The sequence below is a fragment of the Malaclemys terrapin genome, chromosome 14 (genome assembly GCF_027887155.1).
Source record: "Malaclemys terrapin pileata isolate rMalTer1 chromosome 14, rMalTer1.hap1, whole genome shotgun sequence".
In the NCBI taxonomy this organism is placed as follows: Eukaryota; Metazoa; Chordata; order Testudines; family Emydidae; genus Malaclemys; species Malaclemys terrapin.
The window spans coordinates 40,792,148-40,810,849 of NC_071518.1; the positions used below are offsets into that span (position 1 = coordinate 40,792,148).

Here is an 18,702-nt window from a genome sequence, read left to right on the forward strand (position 1 = left end):
TCTCAGCAAGATAGGATCTGAAAACAGAGCTTAATTAGGAAATATTTAACCTCAGGGGATAGGAGTGAAAAATATGGTGTCTCAACATGTGAAAATTTAATTCATTTGCTTTAAAAATATCAACCGCAACAACTGGCAAACAAAGATGGCTTGCAGAGGTGTCTTTGACCACAAAGAACCAGGCAAGTGTTAGGCTAAAATGCCACATACCACCTAGAAGGAAGATGTTCTTAGCATAAGCTGTGGTTGGAGAAAGATGGTGTTCTGACCTGATGATGAATGCTCCTCTGGTCTCCAGCAGCTTCCGCTCACTGCTGAATCTCTTGAGGAGGTTGATCATGAATTTGTAGAAGTAGGAGTTCATGGTGGGGGTGGAGGGGGAGCACTCCATGCCTTTCATACCTGGAGGGGGAAGGAGAGCAAGTTACAGAGCACAGTCACAAGTACAGCTGTCTTTGAATTGGAATTCTGTCCATGTGACATGCATTTACTCTTCTGGCACGAACCTGTCAGGGTGGGGGAAGGAGAGTGGCAGTGAGAGTCAGGTAGAGGATTTAAGGCATGATCCAATGGTCTTTCCTTGAGGTACTTATATCTATATAGCTTATTTCCATAAATGTCTGACACCTTTATACCAAGATAACCGCATCCACACAGGAGGTTACACAGATGTGTCAGTTTCTAAACAGATATAGTTAAATCAATGCAAAAACTATGCACAGACCAGCTCTCCATGTAGTCTTAAGCTTTATTTTTACTGTGATTCTACACACCAATACACATACCCCTCTGCCCCCCCCCCCCCCACACACACACGCGCGCTGCCACTTTGAATGACTAGTTCATTCAAGCAGCCGAGCCAGGACTTAGCGCAGGAACTGAATGAACGAAGAGATTCCTTGTGCTGCTGAGTTCATTTCTTTACATTCTCCTTCGGGAGGTTTCACGCCGCTACTGAACAGCTCGGGGTCTGGCACTAGTGAACACAGCTCAAGTTGCAGTATTTGGTGATCACAAAGTGTAATCCGAAGAACTACTAACTGGAGAGCCCGAATTGAACACCGACTTACAAGTGCCTTTATTAAGGACTTTTCCTCTTTACAGGGAATTTGTTGGGAGACAAGGTAGGTGTGTGGGGAAATGTGCATCGGAAAGATACTTTCAATTTGGTGATCAAAAGCAAAGAGGTTAGTAGTGAGCATAGAGGCAGTGCGGCCTAGTGGATAGTGCGCCTCACGTCGGGCTCTGCCCTTAACCTGCTGAGACAGGCTCTCCGGGGCAAGTACTGTCTTTTACTGAGTGTTTGTACACTCTTAACACATTGGGCCCCGATCTCAATTTGGGGCTTTAGGTGTTACTATTATAATTTATCAGCATTATAAAGTTATTACCATGGGCATCATTACTTTACAACCCTATGGATCGGAGAGTTCTTTTACACACTTGTAAGAGAATTAGAAACCTCAATTCACACAGCCTAATCTCACTGAGAGACAAGGGATAACTTGATAAGATACTATTTGCATGTTAATTGAACTGTGTAAGGGTGTCGGCATGCCAGTTAGCTGGAGAGGCGTGAAAAATGCACTTCCTAGTTCAGGATACCCAGACAGTGTTTAAGACAATTTCACCCCAGAAACAGACACTTCAACCTCAGAGAAGTTGTCCAATAACGACTGCTTTCAAGTGATGGAACTAAGGTATCTACTTAATTTATTTAATTACTAGAACACTAATAAGAAGAATTGCTGTGTGAGAGAGACAGCCATAATGATACAGCTAGGGCACTACCAAAGAACCCATCCAGAGAGGAGCAAAGTCTTTGGTACTTCGCAACAGATCGAATGATAACTTAGAGTTTGATTCTTTTAATCCATTTGTACTGAGCTGGGAGCTGGTCATCAGGTCATGGTGTACCCAATTAAAAGCAAAGTGAAAAGTAAGACTGAAAATTTACTGAATGGTTTCTTGTTGGGCCAGCATGGTCTCCATGCCAGTGATCCAGATTTTGGCACAAGTGGGTAATGCTCAGCCTCCCAGCTGGCAAGAACTGAACACATACAAATCCCAGGGGGAAATGAAATGAGACACCAACATGGCTGGGATGTGCAGAGGAAACTAGGGGAATCAGGCATCTATTCCCATTGAATTTCACCCATTCCCTTAGGGGCCTTTGAAATCCCAGCCCATGCTCTTAAATAACCTTTAATGGCCACCTCCCAGAAAGCAAGTGCTAACCACAGCAGCGTATTCCCTCAGCTGCAGGTAAGATGATCCAGATTTAAAAAAAAAAAACAACAAAAACTATATTGCCAAGACAAAATATTCCAATACAAAGGTGCATGTGTTCAAGTGAATACATTAACCAGAGCTGAAATATATCCATACCCTCCGTATAGCCCGTACAGCTGTTCCTCATTGTTCACAGGAGATCCAAAATAGAAACACTTCAGATGATACCATATGCAGCAGCCCATCTTTAAACACAGCATGTCAGCCCAGTGCTCTGCAGACCGCACTGAGTAGCTGTTCATTACCGGATCCAAATTAGAGTCCTAGCAGCACTCGCCAAAGCTTTAAATGGATAGAGCTCCCGGTGACAGGCGTGGCTAGTCCCTGCAATATCCTGGACAAGCCTCATTGAATGATGTTTGCATATCACTGTGGGCCAGGGATTGTATGTGATTCCATGGGGCGGGGGGACTGCAATCCTCCAGGAGCTAAGGACAGTGGGGTTGAGATGATTGGGCAAATTCACTCAGGGTGTAATGCCTCTGGAGAGGCTACATATATTGGTTCAGAGTGGATTCTCAGAGACCAACAAAGAAAGGACTTTTGGATAAATAGCCTGAGTTTTAACAGACTCAGGGCCAGCTTTCAGATCCAGCAAACGGACTGGACCTTCTGTCTAAAGGAGGCCCCAATCTTTCCTGGAAGGGTTTGGAAGGGTTTGGAAGGACTTGACCTATTCATGGGGGTGCTCGTTCTGAATTAAGAGCTGTCATGAACTTGTGGCCACAGAAAAAGCCTTGGTGGGGTTTGAAGGACTGATCACCTGCCAGAGTTGGGGTGATCTCTGGTAAGCTAATTAACATGTATGTAAATTCTTGTATTGTTGTAATATCTTTTGTCTAACGCTTTCACCTTACGAATAAATGTGCTTGCTTAGAAAATCTGTGTGGTACCTTATACCTATGGGAAATTATGCTGTTTATAGCCTCCGAAGAGGCGGCCAAGCAGGCCTGCTGAGACAGTCTCACTTGCTAGAGAACTAGAGAGGAGGCAGGGAGCTGTGCAGCCTGGAAAAACCCCAGTCAGGATGGAGACAGACACGTGTTTCAGCACCAGAGAGGTGACAGTTGGGGATCTGGAAGCTTGAAAGCGGATGCCCTTGGTCACGCCAGCTCCACCCACTGAGGCAGGATTTTCCCCAACCATACTCCATCCCCATCAGGTCCTCATCTCTTCACCCGCTCAGGCAGAAATTTGGACCTAAAGGTCAGACCCTTCTTAGAGGAGGCCTCTCTCTCCTCATGACCATGTCTGCTGAGTTCCTCCAGTGCTCCGGAATGGACAGTGTCAAGGACACAGCGAGCCTGCGCTGGGAAGTGGTCTCTCTCAGCAACAGGCCCCCAGCTACAGGGTTCCCTTCCACAAGAAAGGAACAAACTATGATCTGATCTTTGACTCTCAATGCAAGGCCCACCTACGTCTTAGTGTTGTGTGTCGTTAGGCTGATCTATTTAATGCAGCCTTCTCAAGATTATCCCGGTTGTATTGCACCAACGTGTGTGCTGTTCTTCATGCTGTCCTTGTAGTGCTTTCTGGGGCAGCCTTGATACCGGTGTCCTTGTGCCAATTCTCCACAGAACATTTTTCTGGGGAGTCGATGTTCAGGCATCCGAATGACGTGTCCAACCCAGCGTAGCTGGGCTTTTATCAGCATGGTCTCGATGCTTGTGGCATTTGACTTTTGGAGAACCTCCAGGTTGGTAATTCTGTCTTGCCAGCGGCTCCCCATAATGGCGCAGAGACTGCATATGGAAGGCCTCTAGCTGTTTGATATGCCATTTGTATGGTATCCAGGTCACACAGCTGTAGAGGAGAGGTGAGCACAGAAGCATTGTAATGTTTTATTTTGTTGAGAGGGTTCTGTTGGGGGATTTCAGGACTTGGTTGCTAGTGACTGAGAAACTCCCTCCCCATGTCTCAGCAAAATTTGAGATCAAGAAGGAATGGTTCTCCCATGGCACATCGACAATCAGCTCAGCTTTATGCATGCAAGCATCACCATCAAGCATTTGCCCTTTATCTGTGTTCTGCAGAGCCCTGAGATCCAAATACTGGTCCAGGTTTTCCCCTTGGAATCCAAGTAAGGTGGGGTGTATCAGTGCCTCCAGGGGAAGAGCATCCGGAGAAGGAGGGAGAAGGGAAGAGAAGCACCTATCACTTTCAAGAGCAATCTGTTGCTCTAGGAAGTCCATGACAACATGGAGAAAAGGGGGAAGTCATCTCCCATTTTGGGGATGGGGAAGCAGAGGTACCTTGGTACCTTGCCAGCTACCAAGGTCTTTTAGTGCTTAATTATGTGTTTATCCAAAATGCACTGGATTTTTCTCAGCAACATAAACCTATGCAAAAAAAAAGTCACTAGCTATAGAATATATCAACCAACATTTTGGACAAAAGAGCTATCCCAGCTTCACCTTCTTTCTTGCAGAGGGAGAAATATGAAGATGCCAGGTTGGGAACAAAGGCAAACTTTGAAAAATGTAGTATTACAGCTGTACATGGCCAAAGAGCTGAAAAGACCTTGCATTCTTCTCTTGGAACTTTTCAATGAAAAAGGTCCATTTGTCAATAAATAGCAAGAGACCCCTTGTGTCTAGGAGTACTGTAACTGAACCAGAAAGGGAAGAGCACCCTCACTTTACACACGCGTGGAACAGATGGGTACTGGACAACAGCACATTCCCATTAGAGAATATCCTGAGCTTACTCGGGTAGAGCACTGTTGGATCAATACCTTCCTCCCATGCTCCCTTTAATTCTTGGTAGCCCTGTCTGGGGGGCTTCATTTGGAAAGCTGTAGGGTTTTCTGACAGGCATTGTATAAGCTCTGTACATGAAGGTCATTTTCACAATGAGATTTCAGAGACTGACAGGTTCAGTTGGCTCTTCCATCTCCTTTGCGGTGGAGCGTCATTGCATCCTAAGCATTCCCAGCCAGCAATCAGCCACGTGCTTCTCTGGGGAGTCTTTAAATACTGCCATCAAGTTAACCACTGGAGTTCTTCTTGCCAGCTACTTATTTCATTAGCTGCCCTAGTCACGGATCAGGACCCACTGTGCAAGGCGCTGCACAAACAAACAAGAGGACAGTCCCTGCCCCAAGGGTCTTACAATCTAAGTGGACTACAAGAGATGGCCATTGCTCCACAGCCAGAGAAGACATCCCATAGAGCTGAAAACAACCTACCTGCCATGAGATTTCATTTACTTTCAGGTACGTTCCTTCATCCTGCAAACCAAAGATCAAACACTTTCCAGCCTGGAATTACATATCAGTTTAGAAGCACTGCAATTGAAGCAGATTAGATAGTGTTTTCACAGAGGTATGTTTGGAGAAAGGTGACACTTCTCCTGAATGGTTCCCATACCCTCTGAACATCTCTTTTGCATGAAGGTGTGTCCCCACCATGACAGAGTTCACAAGCTTTGTATATGGAGAGCTTCATGGACCTATAAGATTGCTACATGGAAACAAGATGTGAGACAACAAGGTTAGAGAATGCAAAGCCATATCCCCACTCAGAACTACCCACCTACCGCCCAAGATCTCATTCATATTATGGTTTCAATGCTATTCTAACTCCATGGCCTTCCCCCACTCACCTTCTGTCACCGCAAGGTACTTGCACATTCTAGAGCAATAAAATCCTAGGATCAGCACTCCAGTATTTATATGAAGATGCGTGAGACACAGGCGGGAAGAGGTGTTAAGAAAACTGTGGATTAATTAATTGAAGTTTACACTTTTTTTAAGCCTAGACTTTGCAGATTTATAACCTGCCAGATCGGCTGCGAACTTACTGATCATAATGCTGACAACAAAGAACACAAGCGCTTTGCTGCTCTTTGGTTGGAGTGTGGGTAGCTGTGTGAAGAACCGTCTCTGCTCATACGCGCTGCAAACACCACTCTAGAGCTTGGCTTCAGTGGCATTAATTAGAGCAAACAGGAACATCCAATGTTCTTGTGGACCAAAACGAAGAGTGTAGGCATTTAACATGGGTGCAGACCCTGTACTCTTCACCTCCTCAGCCAAGCTTTGGGAGAGAGAAGTCTCCCCGGAACACAGTAAAATCCTAAATCTTCTCTCGATATAGTTCCTGAATGGGATCCAAGAAAAATGCCAGACCTTTCACCAGAGAGCTGAAGCATTTGCACACTCTACACAGGATGAGTAGTGTAGGTTGGAAAAGGAAGTTGCAGCTCTGAAGAGTTCATGACCAGACGTGATCCTTATAACCACAGTTCGGATAAGTGCTGATGGTTGGAAGGAAAGTAGGAGTGATGGGACATACAGCTCCTTCATTGTATAAGCAACAGAACAAAGAGGTGTGGGAAGCACATCTTCCCTTTGAAAGGAGTGACCCTGCAAGAACACAGAATTAGAACTGCAGGCAGAGTGCACATTCTCAGCTCGTCAGAAAGTATCTGGAGAAACCCAGCCCAGATGAGGCTCTGAGCTCACTTTCCAGATTCTCGGTACATAACGTCAAAGAGCTCATTTGAATTGTAAAGCTGCAAAACCCACTGCAACAACTGCCACACCAGCTTTAAAGCACTTCTTCCACCTGCTGATTTGTGCATGCAAATCAAAGAAAAGGCACTTAGAAAAGACACATGGTATTTGCAATGGTCAGCTGTTTGGAAGAAAAAACGGTTACCTACCTTTCATAACTGTTGTTCGAGACGTGTTGCTTATGTTCATTCCACTCTAGGGGTGTGCATGCCCACAGGCACCGCTGTCCGAATTTTTTGCCTTAGCGGTATCCGTAGGGCTGGCTCTGGCGCCCTCTTGATCACCACGCTCATGTGCCGCCGGGCCTGCACCCTCTCAGTTCCTTCTTGCCGGCAACTTGTCAGTGGGAAAGGAGGGCAGGTCGTGGAATGGACATGAGCAACACACCTCGAAGAACAGTTACAAAAGGTAGGCAACCGTTTTTCTTCAAGTGTTTTTCATGTCGATTCCATTCTAGGCGACTCACAAGCAGTATCCCTGGAGGTGGGCTCAGAGTTCACAGTTGTGAAGCTTGCATTGCTGCTCCACCGAAGCCAGCATCGTCCCAGGCCTGCTGGGTGATCGTGTAATGGGACATGAACGTACGGATGGATGACCAGGTAGCGGGCCTGCAGATAGCTTGAATCGCCACCTGGGACAAAAAGGCTGCCAACAAGGCTTGTGCTCTGGTCGAAGGATCGGTTACGATCACTGGCAGTGGCATGTTTGCCTGTTCATAGCAAAGCCTGATGCAGGCGGTTATCCACGATGAAATTCTCTGAGCAGAACAGAAAGGCTCTTCATTCTGTGTGCCACCGCCACAAAGAGCTGCATCGACTTACGAAACAGCTTAGTCCTTTCCATATAAAGGCTAGTGATCTCCTGATGTCGAGAGAGTGCAGTCTCTGCTCCTCGTCTGACTTATGAGGTTTCGGAAAGAAGACCGGTAAATACATGTCCTGGTTAGTATGAAGCTGCAAAACTACCTTGGACAGAAAGGCTGGGTGCGGCCACCGTTGAACTTTGTCCTTATAGAACACTGTATACAGTAGTTCCTAGACGAGTGCTCTAATTTCAGAGACCCTATGGGCTGATGATATCGCCACCAGAAAAGAGACCTTCGATGAGAGCAGCAGAAGGGAACAGAAGCCAGTCGCGCAAAGGGAAGACTCGGGAGCCTTGACAGCACAAGGTTCAGGTCCCAAGGTGGGACAGGGTCATGGACTTGAAGGTAGAGCCACTCCAGACCTTTTAGAAACTGGACCATCATGTCATGAGCAAAGACTGACCTGCCCTGTACCAGAGGGTGGAAGGTTGAAATAGCAGCCAAGTGGACCTTAACCAACGAAAGAGACAGGCCCCAGAGCTTGAGATGCAAAAGATAGTCCAGGATTGACTGGAGTGAAGCCTGTTCGGGACGAAGATTCTGGTCCGAAGTCCAACATGTGAACAGTTTCCACTTGGTGCCCATAGTCAGCAAACGGGATTCCGGATGGAATGCTTTGATCCGAGTCTAGGAGAGTTCCGATGAACTCTATCCTCTGGGTGGGGGTTACAGTTAATTTTGGCATATTCAGTATTAGTCTAAGCTCTTTGAAAGTCAATCTTTACATGTGATGGTTCCATCTGGGCTTTGGTACGGCCCCTGATAGCCAGTCGTCTAGGTACGGGAATACTTGTACCTATTGCCTCCTCAGAAAGGAGACTACAACCAACATGCACTTGGTGAACACCCGAGTGTTCGCGATAACCCGAAGAGGAGAACCGTGAACTGATAAAGGGCGTTGTTGACCACCAAATGGAGGAACTGCCCATGAGACAGTATTATTGACACGTGGAAATATGCATCTTTCAAGTTGAGAGTAGCAAACCAATCCCCTGGATCCAGGGAAGAAATAATGAAAGCCAGGGAGACCATGCAGAACTTCAGCTTTTTCATTACTCTGTTCAGGTTCCAAAGGTCCAAAATTGGCCTTAGCCCACCTTTGGCTTTCGAGATTAGGAAATATCGGGAATAAAACCCCTTGCCCCAGAACTCCTGCGGGACCTCTTCTCCAGCTCCAGCTTCAGCTTCCAGGAGCACTTGCACATCCTGTATGAGAAGTTGCTCGTGAAAAGGGTCCCTGAAGAGGGATGAGAGGGAGGAAGGGAACAGAACTGGAGAGAATATTCCAACTGTACTGTGCGTAAGACCCACTGGTCCAAGGTAATCTGGGCCCAGGCATGGTAGAAATGGGATAAATGATTCATGAAACAGGGAGAAGGATCCGGGATTCTGCCGGGTGTGTTGCCGCCGGATGCACTGTCAAAAGTTTTGCTTGGGGGCTGAAGACTGCTTTGCCGAGCTCCGGCCCTGGCTGGAAGAGGGCTATGGAGGCTTTCGTCTATTACTCCTGCCCTGCTTGTGTTGTAATCTTGTCAGGCCTGAGCGGGGTAGAAATGTGTGGAGGCTGAGGCTTGAAATGTTTCCTTTCTGGGGCTGGTGTCGGGAGCCCTTTAGAGTCTGTTTGTTCCGAGAACAGACCCGAGGTGTTGAAGGGCAAGTCTTGACTTGTTTGTTGGACCTTGTGCTGGGGGCCTGAAATCTGCAGCCACGAGTTTCTTCGCGTGGCTATAACAGTGGACATCATGCAGGTCGCCAAGTCCGCTGAGTCCAGTGTAGCTTGCAAGAATGTCCTTGCAAGAATCTTGCCCTCTTCAAGGATGGCTCCAAAGTCGGACCAATAATCAACTGGGAGCAACTCCTTGAACTTGGACAAAAAGTGTCCTAAGAGTTAAAATTATAGCGACTGAGAACCACTTGTTGGTTGGCAACCCTAAGCTAAAGCCTCTCAGTGGAATAGACCTTACGGCCAAAGAGGTCCAGCTTCTTTGCCTCCTTAGATTTGGGTGTCAGTCCTGCTACCCTTGCCTCTCCTTTTCATTTGCCACTGCAACAACCACTGTGCCTGGCTGAGGGTGGGTGAATAGGTATTCATATCCCTTTGAGGGTACAAAATACTTCCTTTCCACTCCTTTGGCCATGGGAGGAAGAGAGGCAGGAGTTTGCCATAGAGAGTCTTGGTGGTATTTTGGATGGTCTTAATCAGGAGTCAGGCCACCCATGAAAGGCCTTCAGGAGTTAGAACGTCCACCATAGGATCAGTTTCTTCTGACACCTCCTCTGCCTGGAGGCCCGAATTTTGTGCCACTCTTCTAAGAAGCTCCTGGTGGGCTCTGTTGTCCATTGCCGGCAATGTGGCAGATGAGCCCACTACTGCCTCATTTGGGGAGGATGATGCCCTTGGCAGCACCGGATCCTCATGACCCTTCAACTTGCAGGGATCCTCCCACGCTGATACTTCTTGTGGGGTGCTGGGGACAGCACCAGCCCTGGTCTCAGTGCCGGCATCAGCCTCGGTGCTGGCTTAGATGCTGGTCTCTGAGCCTCTTGGAGGTTCCTGCACCATGGAGGATGATGGGGGGGGCCTGCCTTCCCAAGGCGATTGACAGTGATCTGGAGCTCAGCTCCTGGGCTTGGTGATATGCCCACAGGGTGCAAAAGTGGCACTGTGTCAGCACCTGCCATTGTGGTGACCATGGCACCATAGGTATTTGCTGCCCCTCCTCTTGTCTCGAATGGTGACGAGAGCAGTGCTGGCTCTGCCTCAAAATGTAGGACTCCGTCTCTGTCCCCAAAGACGAATCCAACCGTGGTGACCATGGCGGTGCCGAATAGGACGGTGCCGGAGAGTGGTGCCGAGGGGAGGGCGACCGGTGTCACATCAAGGCCACTTTACCCTTGGAAACACTGCTCCTCTGTGTGGTTCTGGGGGCTGCTGGTGCTGGGGACTGCGGAGCTGTCATCGTGTCCGGGATGGACCGAAGATCCAGCTCTTCCATCTGGTTCTCCCATGCGGGGAGTTCAATGGGACCAGACTCGACGGAGCTCCCTGCGAGGCTGGAGTCAACAGTGCTGGTTTCGCCGGAGCAGCGATAGCGTGTTCCAGCACAGGACACGCTCTACGAGGGCTTTCATGCTCCACTGCTCTAACTGTGGGCAAACACCCCCTCGGCTCTCTTCTGCTTTTTGTGTGGCAGCAGCAAGTGCAAGCGGTGCCAGGTAGCTGCAGAGCTCGTCTTCAGTGCCAGAGAGTGGCAGTGCCGCGGGTCTCTAGATCACGAGTCCTTTGGCAGCGCCACAACCTCCCTCACTCCGCACTGAAGTGCTGGGCTTCGGACCCGACCCCGGCGGTGCCGGCTAGGTACAAAGAGCTGACTCCATGAGGAGAAGTTTTAACCTAATGTCCCTCTCATGATTGGTTCTTGGGCAGAAGCCTCTGCAGGTCTTACCTGTCAGTCTGGTGGGCTTTTCTCAAGCACTTTAAGCAGGAGTTTGAGGGTCTCCCCTGGGCCTAGGTTTCTGGCAGGACCCGCACGGTTTGAAGCCTTGAGACCGAGGCATAGAATCATAGAATCTCAGGGTTGGAAGGGACCTCAGGAGGTATCTAGTCCAACCCCCTGCTCAAAGCAGGACCAACCCCAACTAAATCATCCCTGCCAGGGCTTTGTGAAGCCTGCCCTTAAAAACCTCTAAGGAAGGAGATTCCACCACCTCCCTAGGGAACCCATTCCAGTGCTTCACCACCCTCCTAGTGAAATAGTGTTTCCCAATATCCAACCTGGATCTCCCCCACTGCAACTTGAGACCATTACTCCTTGTTCTGTCATCTGCCACCACTGAGAACAGTCTAGATCCATCCTCTTTGGAACTCCCTTTCAGGTAGTTGAAAGCAGCTATCAAATCCCCCCTCATTCTTCTCTTCTGCAGACTAAACAATCCTGTGATGGGGGAAAACCCCAACAGAAACTTAACTAAAATACTGAAACACTAACTAAGTAAAAACTATTTACAGGTACAAATAGGAAAAGTCCACTAGGGGATCACTTGCCATAGTAAGGAAGAGAAGCAGCAGCAGCTCCAATGACCGTCACGAGCGGTAGGAAGGAACTGGAGAGGCAGTGGGTAGGTAAGGACCTATATACACCGCCACAAAGGCACAACTTCAGGGGGCTCCACAGCCGACCCGACAGGTACCGCTGGGGGAAAACCTTCCGACCACTGAGCACACCTACTTGGAACCGACATGAGCGAGCACGCGAAGAACTCCTCTTTCTTACCGTGCAGTGGCACATGGCACTTTTCCAGCACTTTCCATCCGAGGATCCAAAAGCAGTTTCTAAATAATGAACCAAGCCTGGTATCTCCATTTGAGAGATGGGTTTTTAAGGCCACGCTGAGTCGAAGGTAGAGCCAGGAATATAACCGAGACCTTCCGAATACTCTGCAACCAGACCAAGCGTCTCCTGTCGTATTCAGTTACAGTACAGCATACCTTGTGTGTTTCAGCGCTTGGTCAGCTACTTCTCTTTCTAGAATTATAAAATGCCTCCTGCTGTCTGGGCAATTCAAAACATTCATCTGTGGCTCGTGGCAGTGATATGCTCCAATCACTCACGAGGGTGTATTATAAATCAAGAGAGACAGGCAATTAGAAATCTATATTAAAGTCCTTATAAATATATATTATATAGCAACCCTGAATGTGCCGGCAATCAGATCGCTTGATGGACTGAGCAAACTCCTTAGCTCTGGCTGGGAAGGAAATTTCCTCAAATTACTTGAGAGATTTTTCAAAAAGTTCAAGGGATATGGACTTTGAAAGGAGAGAGTCTTTTTTTGAAAGCCTGCCATTGTCTCAAACACCCCTGGAAGCTGAGTCTACACATGAAGTTGCACTAGTTTAACCAAAATCAGTTTAAAACCAGTTTAGTTAAACTGGTGTGGACCCTTTAAAATTGCTTTAAACTACTTTAATTTAGCTTCAGTTGATTCCTTACTGAATATCAATAAATAAATATAAGCCAGGTTTAAAATCAGTTTAAGAATGTCCACACAGGCATTTGCAGTGGGGTTTAACAAAAAAACAATGTAAACATGCCTTAGTTGAACTGGTGTAGCTGCATGCATGCACCAGGCCTGACAGACCAGCGGAATAATTCTGTTCTTTCCAATTTACTTTATGCATTTATCTAGTCTGTCACACTCCTTCCCTTGAGCAGTCAGCCAGCCCCTTTTCCCACTTTGTGTGGGCCGTTCACAGCAGACAGAAGGTGAGGGAGACATTTACAAATCAAGGTGATTCTAAACCATGGCAGCCACTGGTGGGCGGGGGCAGTTCCTGAAACTATGTTAACTCTTTAAAATTGGCGAGATTTGAAGTTGACAACACCCCCCAGTTTGTTAAAAGCGGAGTAGGCATGCAGAGACTGGGATGCTTTATAATGCCAAAACTGAGAGCCTGCTCTCCGATGGAGAAGAGGAGACTAGCAGGATGAGATCAGGGAGTTCCTGAGAACTCTTCATGTTACTGGAAAAAGGGAAGAGCTGGGAACATAAAAATCTACTTATTTATGACGGATAGAGGAACAGAGATGTAATGCTGATGGGCACAGAATAAATAGACATGGGTCAGGTATTTAGGGCCTTATGGTGCCCATTACCTTTGTATCAGTCAAGATATCTCAGGGTACTTATCTGGCTCCTATGACTGCAGTATCTGAGCCCTTCCTAATCTTTAATGCATTGTGACAAAGTTCCTCCTCTATCTTGGTGGGTCCTGCGCTTATTGGCGGATTTTCTTGCCTCAGAGATTCACCATGTGGGTTGGGGAACAGCCCAGAGACCTTCCCCTCTGGAAGAACCCACAGTCCAGGTCAATTGGGAGGTTTGGGGGGAACCCGGGCCCGCCCTCTACTCTGGGTTCCAGCCCAGGGCCCTGTGGACTGCAGCTGTCTATAGTGCCTCCTGTAACAGCTGCATGACAGCTACAACTCCCTGGGCTACTTCCCCATGGCCTCCTCCAAACACCTTCCTTATTCTCACCACAGGACCTTCCTCCTGGTGTCTGATAACGCTTGTGCTCCTCAGTCCTCCAGCAGCACACCCTCTCACTCTCAGCTCCTTGCACCTCTTGCTCCCAACTCTTCACACTCACACCACAAACTGAAGTGAGCTCCTTTTTAAATCCCAGGTGTCCTGATTAGCCTGCCTTAATAGATTCTAGCAGCTTCTTCTTAATTGGCTCCAGGTGTTCTAAATATCCTGCCTGTCTTAACTGGTTCTAGCAGGTTCCTGATTACTCTAGTGCTCTGGTCACTCAGGGAACTGAAAACTACTCATCCAGTGACCAGTATATTTGCCCTCTCCCACACTCCTGTACCCCACTGGTCTGGGTCTGTCACAGCATATATCCTCCCAATAGCCCAGGAGGTACTATTATCCCCATTTTACTGATGGGGAAACTGAGGCACTGACTGGGACTGGCCCAAGGTCACACAAGAAGCCTGTGGCAGAACAGGGAACTGAATAGCTGAGCTCTCCTTGGCTTGTCTGATCTCGGTCAAGCTGAAAACGTGAATCTCCTTTTGGTCACACCTGGACAACTAGTGCAACAGCTCAAGCAGAGAGAAACCTCGTCAGGGGCACTTCACATGCACAAGGCCCAGTTCACGCGCTGTCGAAGGCATGGGAGCCAGCATCAGCAGATGTTGTTAAGTGAAACCTGATGTGCTGGCACGAGAATCTGCAAAATGTCTCCCCAGCGAGCTTCTCTGGGATGTTTTGGGTTTTAGCTTTGTAAATACGACATGGAGGAGCCTGGTGTGGTAGGATAAAAATAGATCCATTCAAAAACAAACGCAATTTGCAGTTCAGCAAAACAGATGCTAAGATGTCGGCCGCTCGGCTGCGCCAGGCGGCTCCTCTCCCCTCTGCAGGGGACAGGATATTCGTGAGAAAAGCAAACGCCCATGCAAACATCTGAACTATACCTGTCCCCTTTCGTGGTCACAACGGCACACACATTGTATGAACTTCCCATTCAGAAAGGAGTCCTGGGGAAACCTATCCCCCCGCTCTGCCCCTCCAACGCGATCGAGTATCCCCAGCGTACTAATTGGCCTCAAGAACTGAAGAGTGGTTTCTGCGGTGTGTTCGAGAACCTAATGAAACTATGTCGAGACCAAACTAATTTCACTTGTGATTCCTCGTACTCCGAATACACCACTGGGTTCCCAGGGACAAAATGGCTCCGGGGACTGGCAATAGGCTAGCGTACCTCTTGTGTCTAAGTTCAAATCCAGTCTAGCTCACTAGTGACTGCAAATTCTCACAGCACTATCTGGTAGCCTACGGGTGGTCTCAGCCTGGGTCCTCACATCGCAAAAGCCACCGCCTCCAAGGACCGAAGGAGCACGGGTACTAACTTACCTCCTCGCCCCAGATAAGGTACCTCCCCGATCAGGGCTGAGGCATGCTGGCAGGGGTACTGTCCCTGCTGCTGTCCATTTTCTATCTCTTCCAGGGGAACAGCCATTTAAGGGTATGTCTACACTACAAAGCCTCTGCCAGCATAGCCCCACAGTGTAGATCCGGCCTACCCAGCTGGAAGGAGTTTATCCATCGGCATAGGAACACCAGCTCCCCGAACGACATTAGCTATGTTGATGGAAGCCCAGTGTAGACAAATCCAGGTTGGCACAGCTATGTTGGTCGGGGTGCGGGTTTTCAGCCCCTCTGCCCCCGAATGACACAGCTACGCGGATCCAGCTTTTCAGCAGAGACCAGGCCGCAGGCTCCAGAGCCGTCCATCCAGAACCAAATGCATATTTCAGAAAACCAACACTGGGCGGCTGTCCCCTCGAGCACTGGGCTTTATAGGCACGGCTACGCTTTTGCAAACAAGCACTGGCAAGGCAGCTACCGAATCCCTGCTATAACCAGTACCCCTCCCCTTTCTCCTCTGCATTTCCTTCCCCAAATGCAAGACTAACATCTCAAACTGGTTACTCTACAGCCTGCCCGCAATATCATCAGGCCGGGCTCAGGACGTTAGAGACCCGATGGGGCTGCTGCAGCATCACAAGGGGAGTCGGGCAGGACGAAGCAGAGTGCATGGGAGGTTTGTGTTGCTTGGACACATCTTGGCAAAGAGCAGGGAGGGCATTTTCCAAGGCTCAGCTAGAGGGTTTAGTAGCATTTTAATCCGATGTTAAAGATCACTTATGCAGCAGTGGCCCTTTCAAAGCCAAGCCATGCAGTGGGGGTGGGGGCAGGGAATACTTGCCCAAGGCTCTGATTAAAAGGAGGTAGAGAGCTGTATCCCTGTCCTGCAGAAAGGAGGCCCACGTCTAATCTGGGAAAGCCTTGTGAAGCCACCACAGATTTACTCGGTTTTGGAAGATAAATCAATAAGCAACAATAGGAACACAGCAGGAATATGTAGCAGATAATTTGCATGAGAAGAAAACATCTGGCACAGCTGTGGGAGGGCCAGCAGCCAAATTTGATAAAGAGCTTGGAGCCGGGCAGTGGCTAATACTCCCTCCCCACTATGGAGTTAGGAATGAATGGGAAGAGGGTTCAGAGAAGCAGAGGGATGCAGTGTAGTATAGAAGGGTAATTCAGGGGATATATAATGAACCCACAGAAGGAACGAAAACAGACAAGTGAGACTTTATCAGGACATTTCAGATCTATACCTACATTGCATCAAAACACAGTTCTATTGAAGGAAAGGAAACAGTCAAGAAATAAATATGGTGTAGCACTTACCCCAACACCCGCCCCATGCCCCAGTCCGCGGCTCCCCGCCCACCCCCACGAGCCAGGCTGTGGCTCAGGCCAGGGAGGTGAGGGGGGACAGGACATACGTTGACAGGCTGGGGTGCAGCTGGGGATGGGTCTGAGTTTGGGAGTGGGGCCACGGCCAGTGGCAGGAGCAGAGCCGCGGCCCAGGGCTGAGGCTGGGGGCAGGAGCGGAGCCACAGCTGGGCTGCCTTGGGGGCTGGTAGCTGGGCCTGCGGCCAGGTGATGCTCTGCTCCTGGCCTTGCCCCCAGCCTCAAACCCGGGCCAAGACCTTCCTCCAGAGGAAGCTTCATGAATAGATCTCAAAGCATTTCACAATCTTTAATAGATCTACCCTCACAACACACCTGGGAGGCAAGGCACTGCTACTTCCCCATTGTACAGATGGGGAACTGAGACAGCGTCGAAGGCCTTGTCTACACTACCAAGTTTTGTTGACAAAACAGTGAATGCGTACACACAGCAATGCAACTTTTGTTGGGAAAAATGCCCTGTTTTGGCGACAAAATACAACCACCCCAACGAGAGACATACGTCTTTTTCCTCTACATTTATGTTAACAAAGTGCCAGTGTAGACACCACGCTTGGTTTCATTGCTTTAATTGGCCTCCAGGAAGTGTCCCACAATGCCCATTGTGAGCGCTCTAGTTAGCAGTTTGAACTCCACTGCCCTGCAGCCAGGTAAGCAACCATCCGCCCCTCCCCCGTAGAAGCCCCGGGAATTTTTGAAATTCCATTTCCTGCTGGCTCAGCGTGGAGAGGTCTCTTCCCAGGTGACCGTGGCAGATTATCGCACCAAACACTCTCCCACTTGGACCATTCCGGAGCTGTTGGATCTGATCAGTATAGGGGGAGCTGCGCTTGAGCCGTAAGAATTGGGATATCTACGGGCAGATTTCTCGAAGCTTGTGCAAAAAGAGCTAGGATCGGTATATGCGGCAGTGCAGAGTGAAGATAAAGGAGCTGAGGCAGGCATACCATAAGCAAAGGAGGCAAACTGTAGCTCAAGTGCTTCACCTAAGATCTGCAGGTTCTATAAGGAGCCGAACGCTATCCTCAGTGGTGACCCCACCTCCACCACCAAGAGCCCCATGGATACTTCGGCAGGCCTGGAGGCGGTGGAAAGAGGACCTAACACAAAGGACGAAGTCATTGATGAAGAGGTGGAGTTAGACAATGATGTGGAGCTCACAGTGGGGTAGCCCAGTGGGGCAGGCAGCCAGGAACTGTTCTCCACTCCAGAGGTGTCTAGCCAGTCTCAGCAGATGCTCTCCGGCAAGCAAGAAGCAGGAGAGACGACACCTGGTAAGTGGCTGTGGCTTGTGTAGTGCAGAGGTGGGTTCAGGGTATAGAAATGTGGGAGGCTGGCTGTGTTTCTGTGAGCTGCCCATTTCCCTATGTAGCTAATCGGTACGGTGGACAGGTTGTTGATGCACACTGAGATCTTACGGGAATTGTCCAGAAAGATCTCCAGGAAAGTTTCCTGGAGGTACTTGGTAATCCTCTGCTGAAGGCTCCGTGGCAGAGCTGCTTTGTTCCTTCCCCCATTGTAGGAAACTTTCCCGCACCATTCAGCAATCACGTGTGCCACTTTGGTCCCGGCACAAAGGTGAGCAGCATAGTGAGCAGGGCGGAAGCCACAAGCATGGAGTAGATGAACTCTCATTTCCCTGCTTACCCTTAGCAGTGAGATATCTGCTACAATGACCCCCGCCTGTGGAAAAGTGCAGGAGAATTTTAGAATGTTTCCCCTTGCAGAGTGTATGCTCTTTTCCCCACATGGAGCACCCCCACCAGCACTCACTATGCTATGGGAGTTCGCAGAGATGTGTGCTTACCAAGGGTCAGGGAGAAAGTGGTTGTTATGTTGTAAAAGGTGTATTTAACTGAAATGTTTCAATGCTGTGCGTACATTTAACAATCCTGCTTCTGTGCATTGTCCCTTGTCCTTTGGCACATGTTGCCTTCAAGAACGACCCCACACACCCCAGCCGAGCGTCCCCACCAGATAAGAAAGCGCCCAAGATGCAACAAAGACGACATGTTCTGGGAGGTATTGCCGTGCAGAGAAAAGGGAATGCAAGGAGTGCTGGGAAGCCGAATGGCAGAACAGAAGAGAGAATCAGGAGTTTGTTAAGGATGCTACTGAGTGGATGATTAAAGTAATGGAGGAGCAAACGCACATGCTGAAGTCCTTAATCCTGCAGACTGAGCAGATCTGTGCT

At 48.8% G+C, this 18,702-nt stretch overlaps 1 protein-coding gene across 1 annotated transcript in view; it reads right to left on the minus strand.

The window, feature by feature from the left end:
* VAC14 (VAC14 component of PIKFYVE complex) overlaps positions 1 to 18,702 on the minus strand; it is a 194,579-nt gene that overhangs the window by 86,572 nt on the left and 89,305 nt on the right. Inside the window, exon 14 of the mRNA XM_054048863.1 lies at positions 270 to 402. Coding sequence (XP_053904838.1) covers positions 270 to 402 — 133 coding nt within the window. The remainder of the gene's footprint in view (positions 1 to 269; positions 403 to 18,702) is intronic.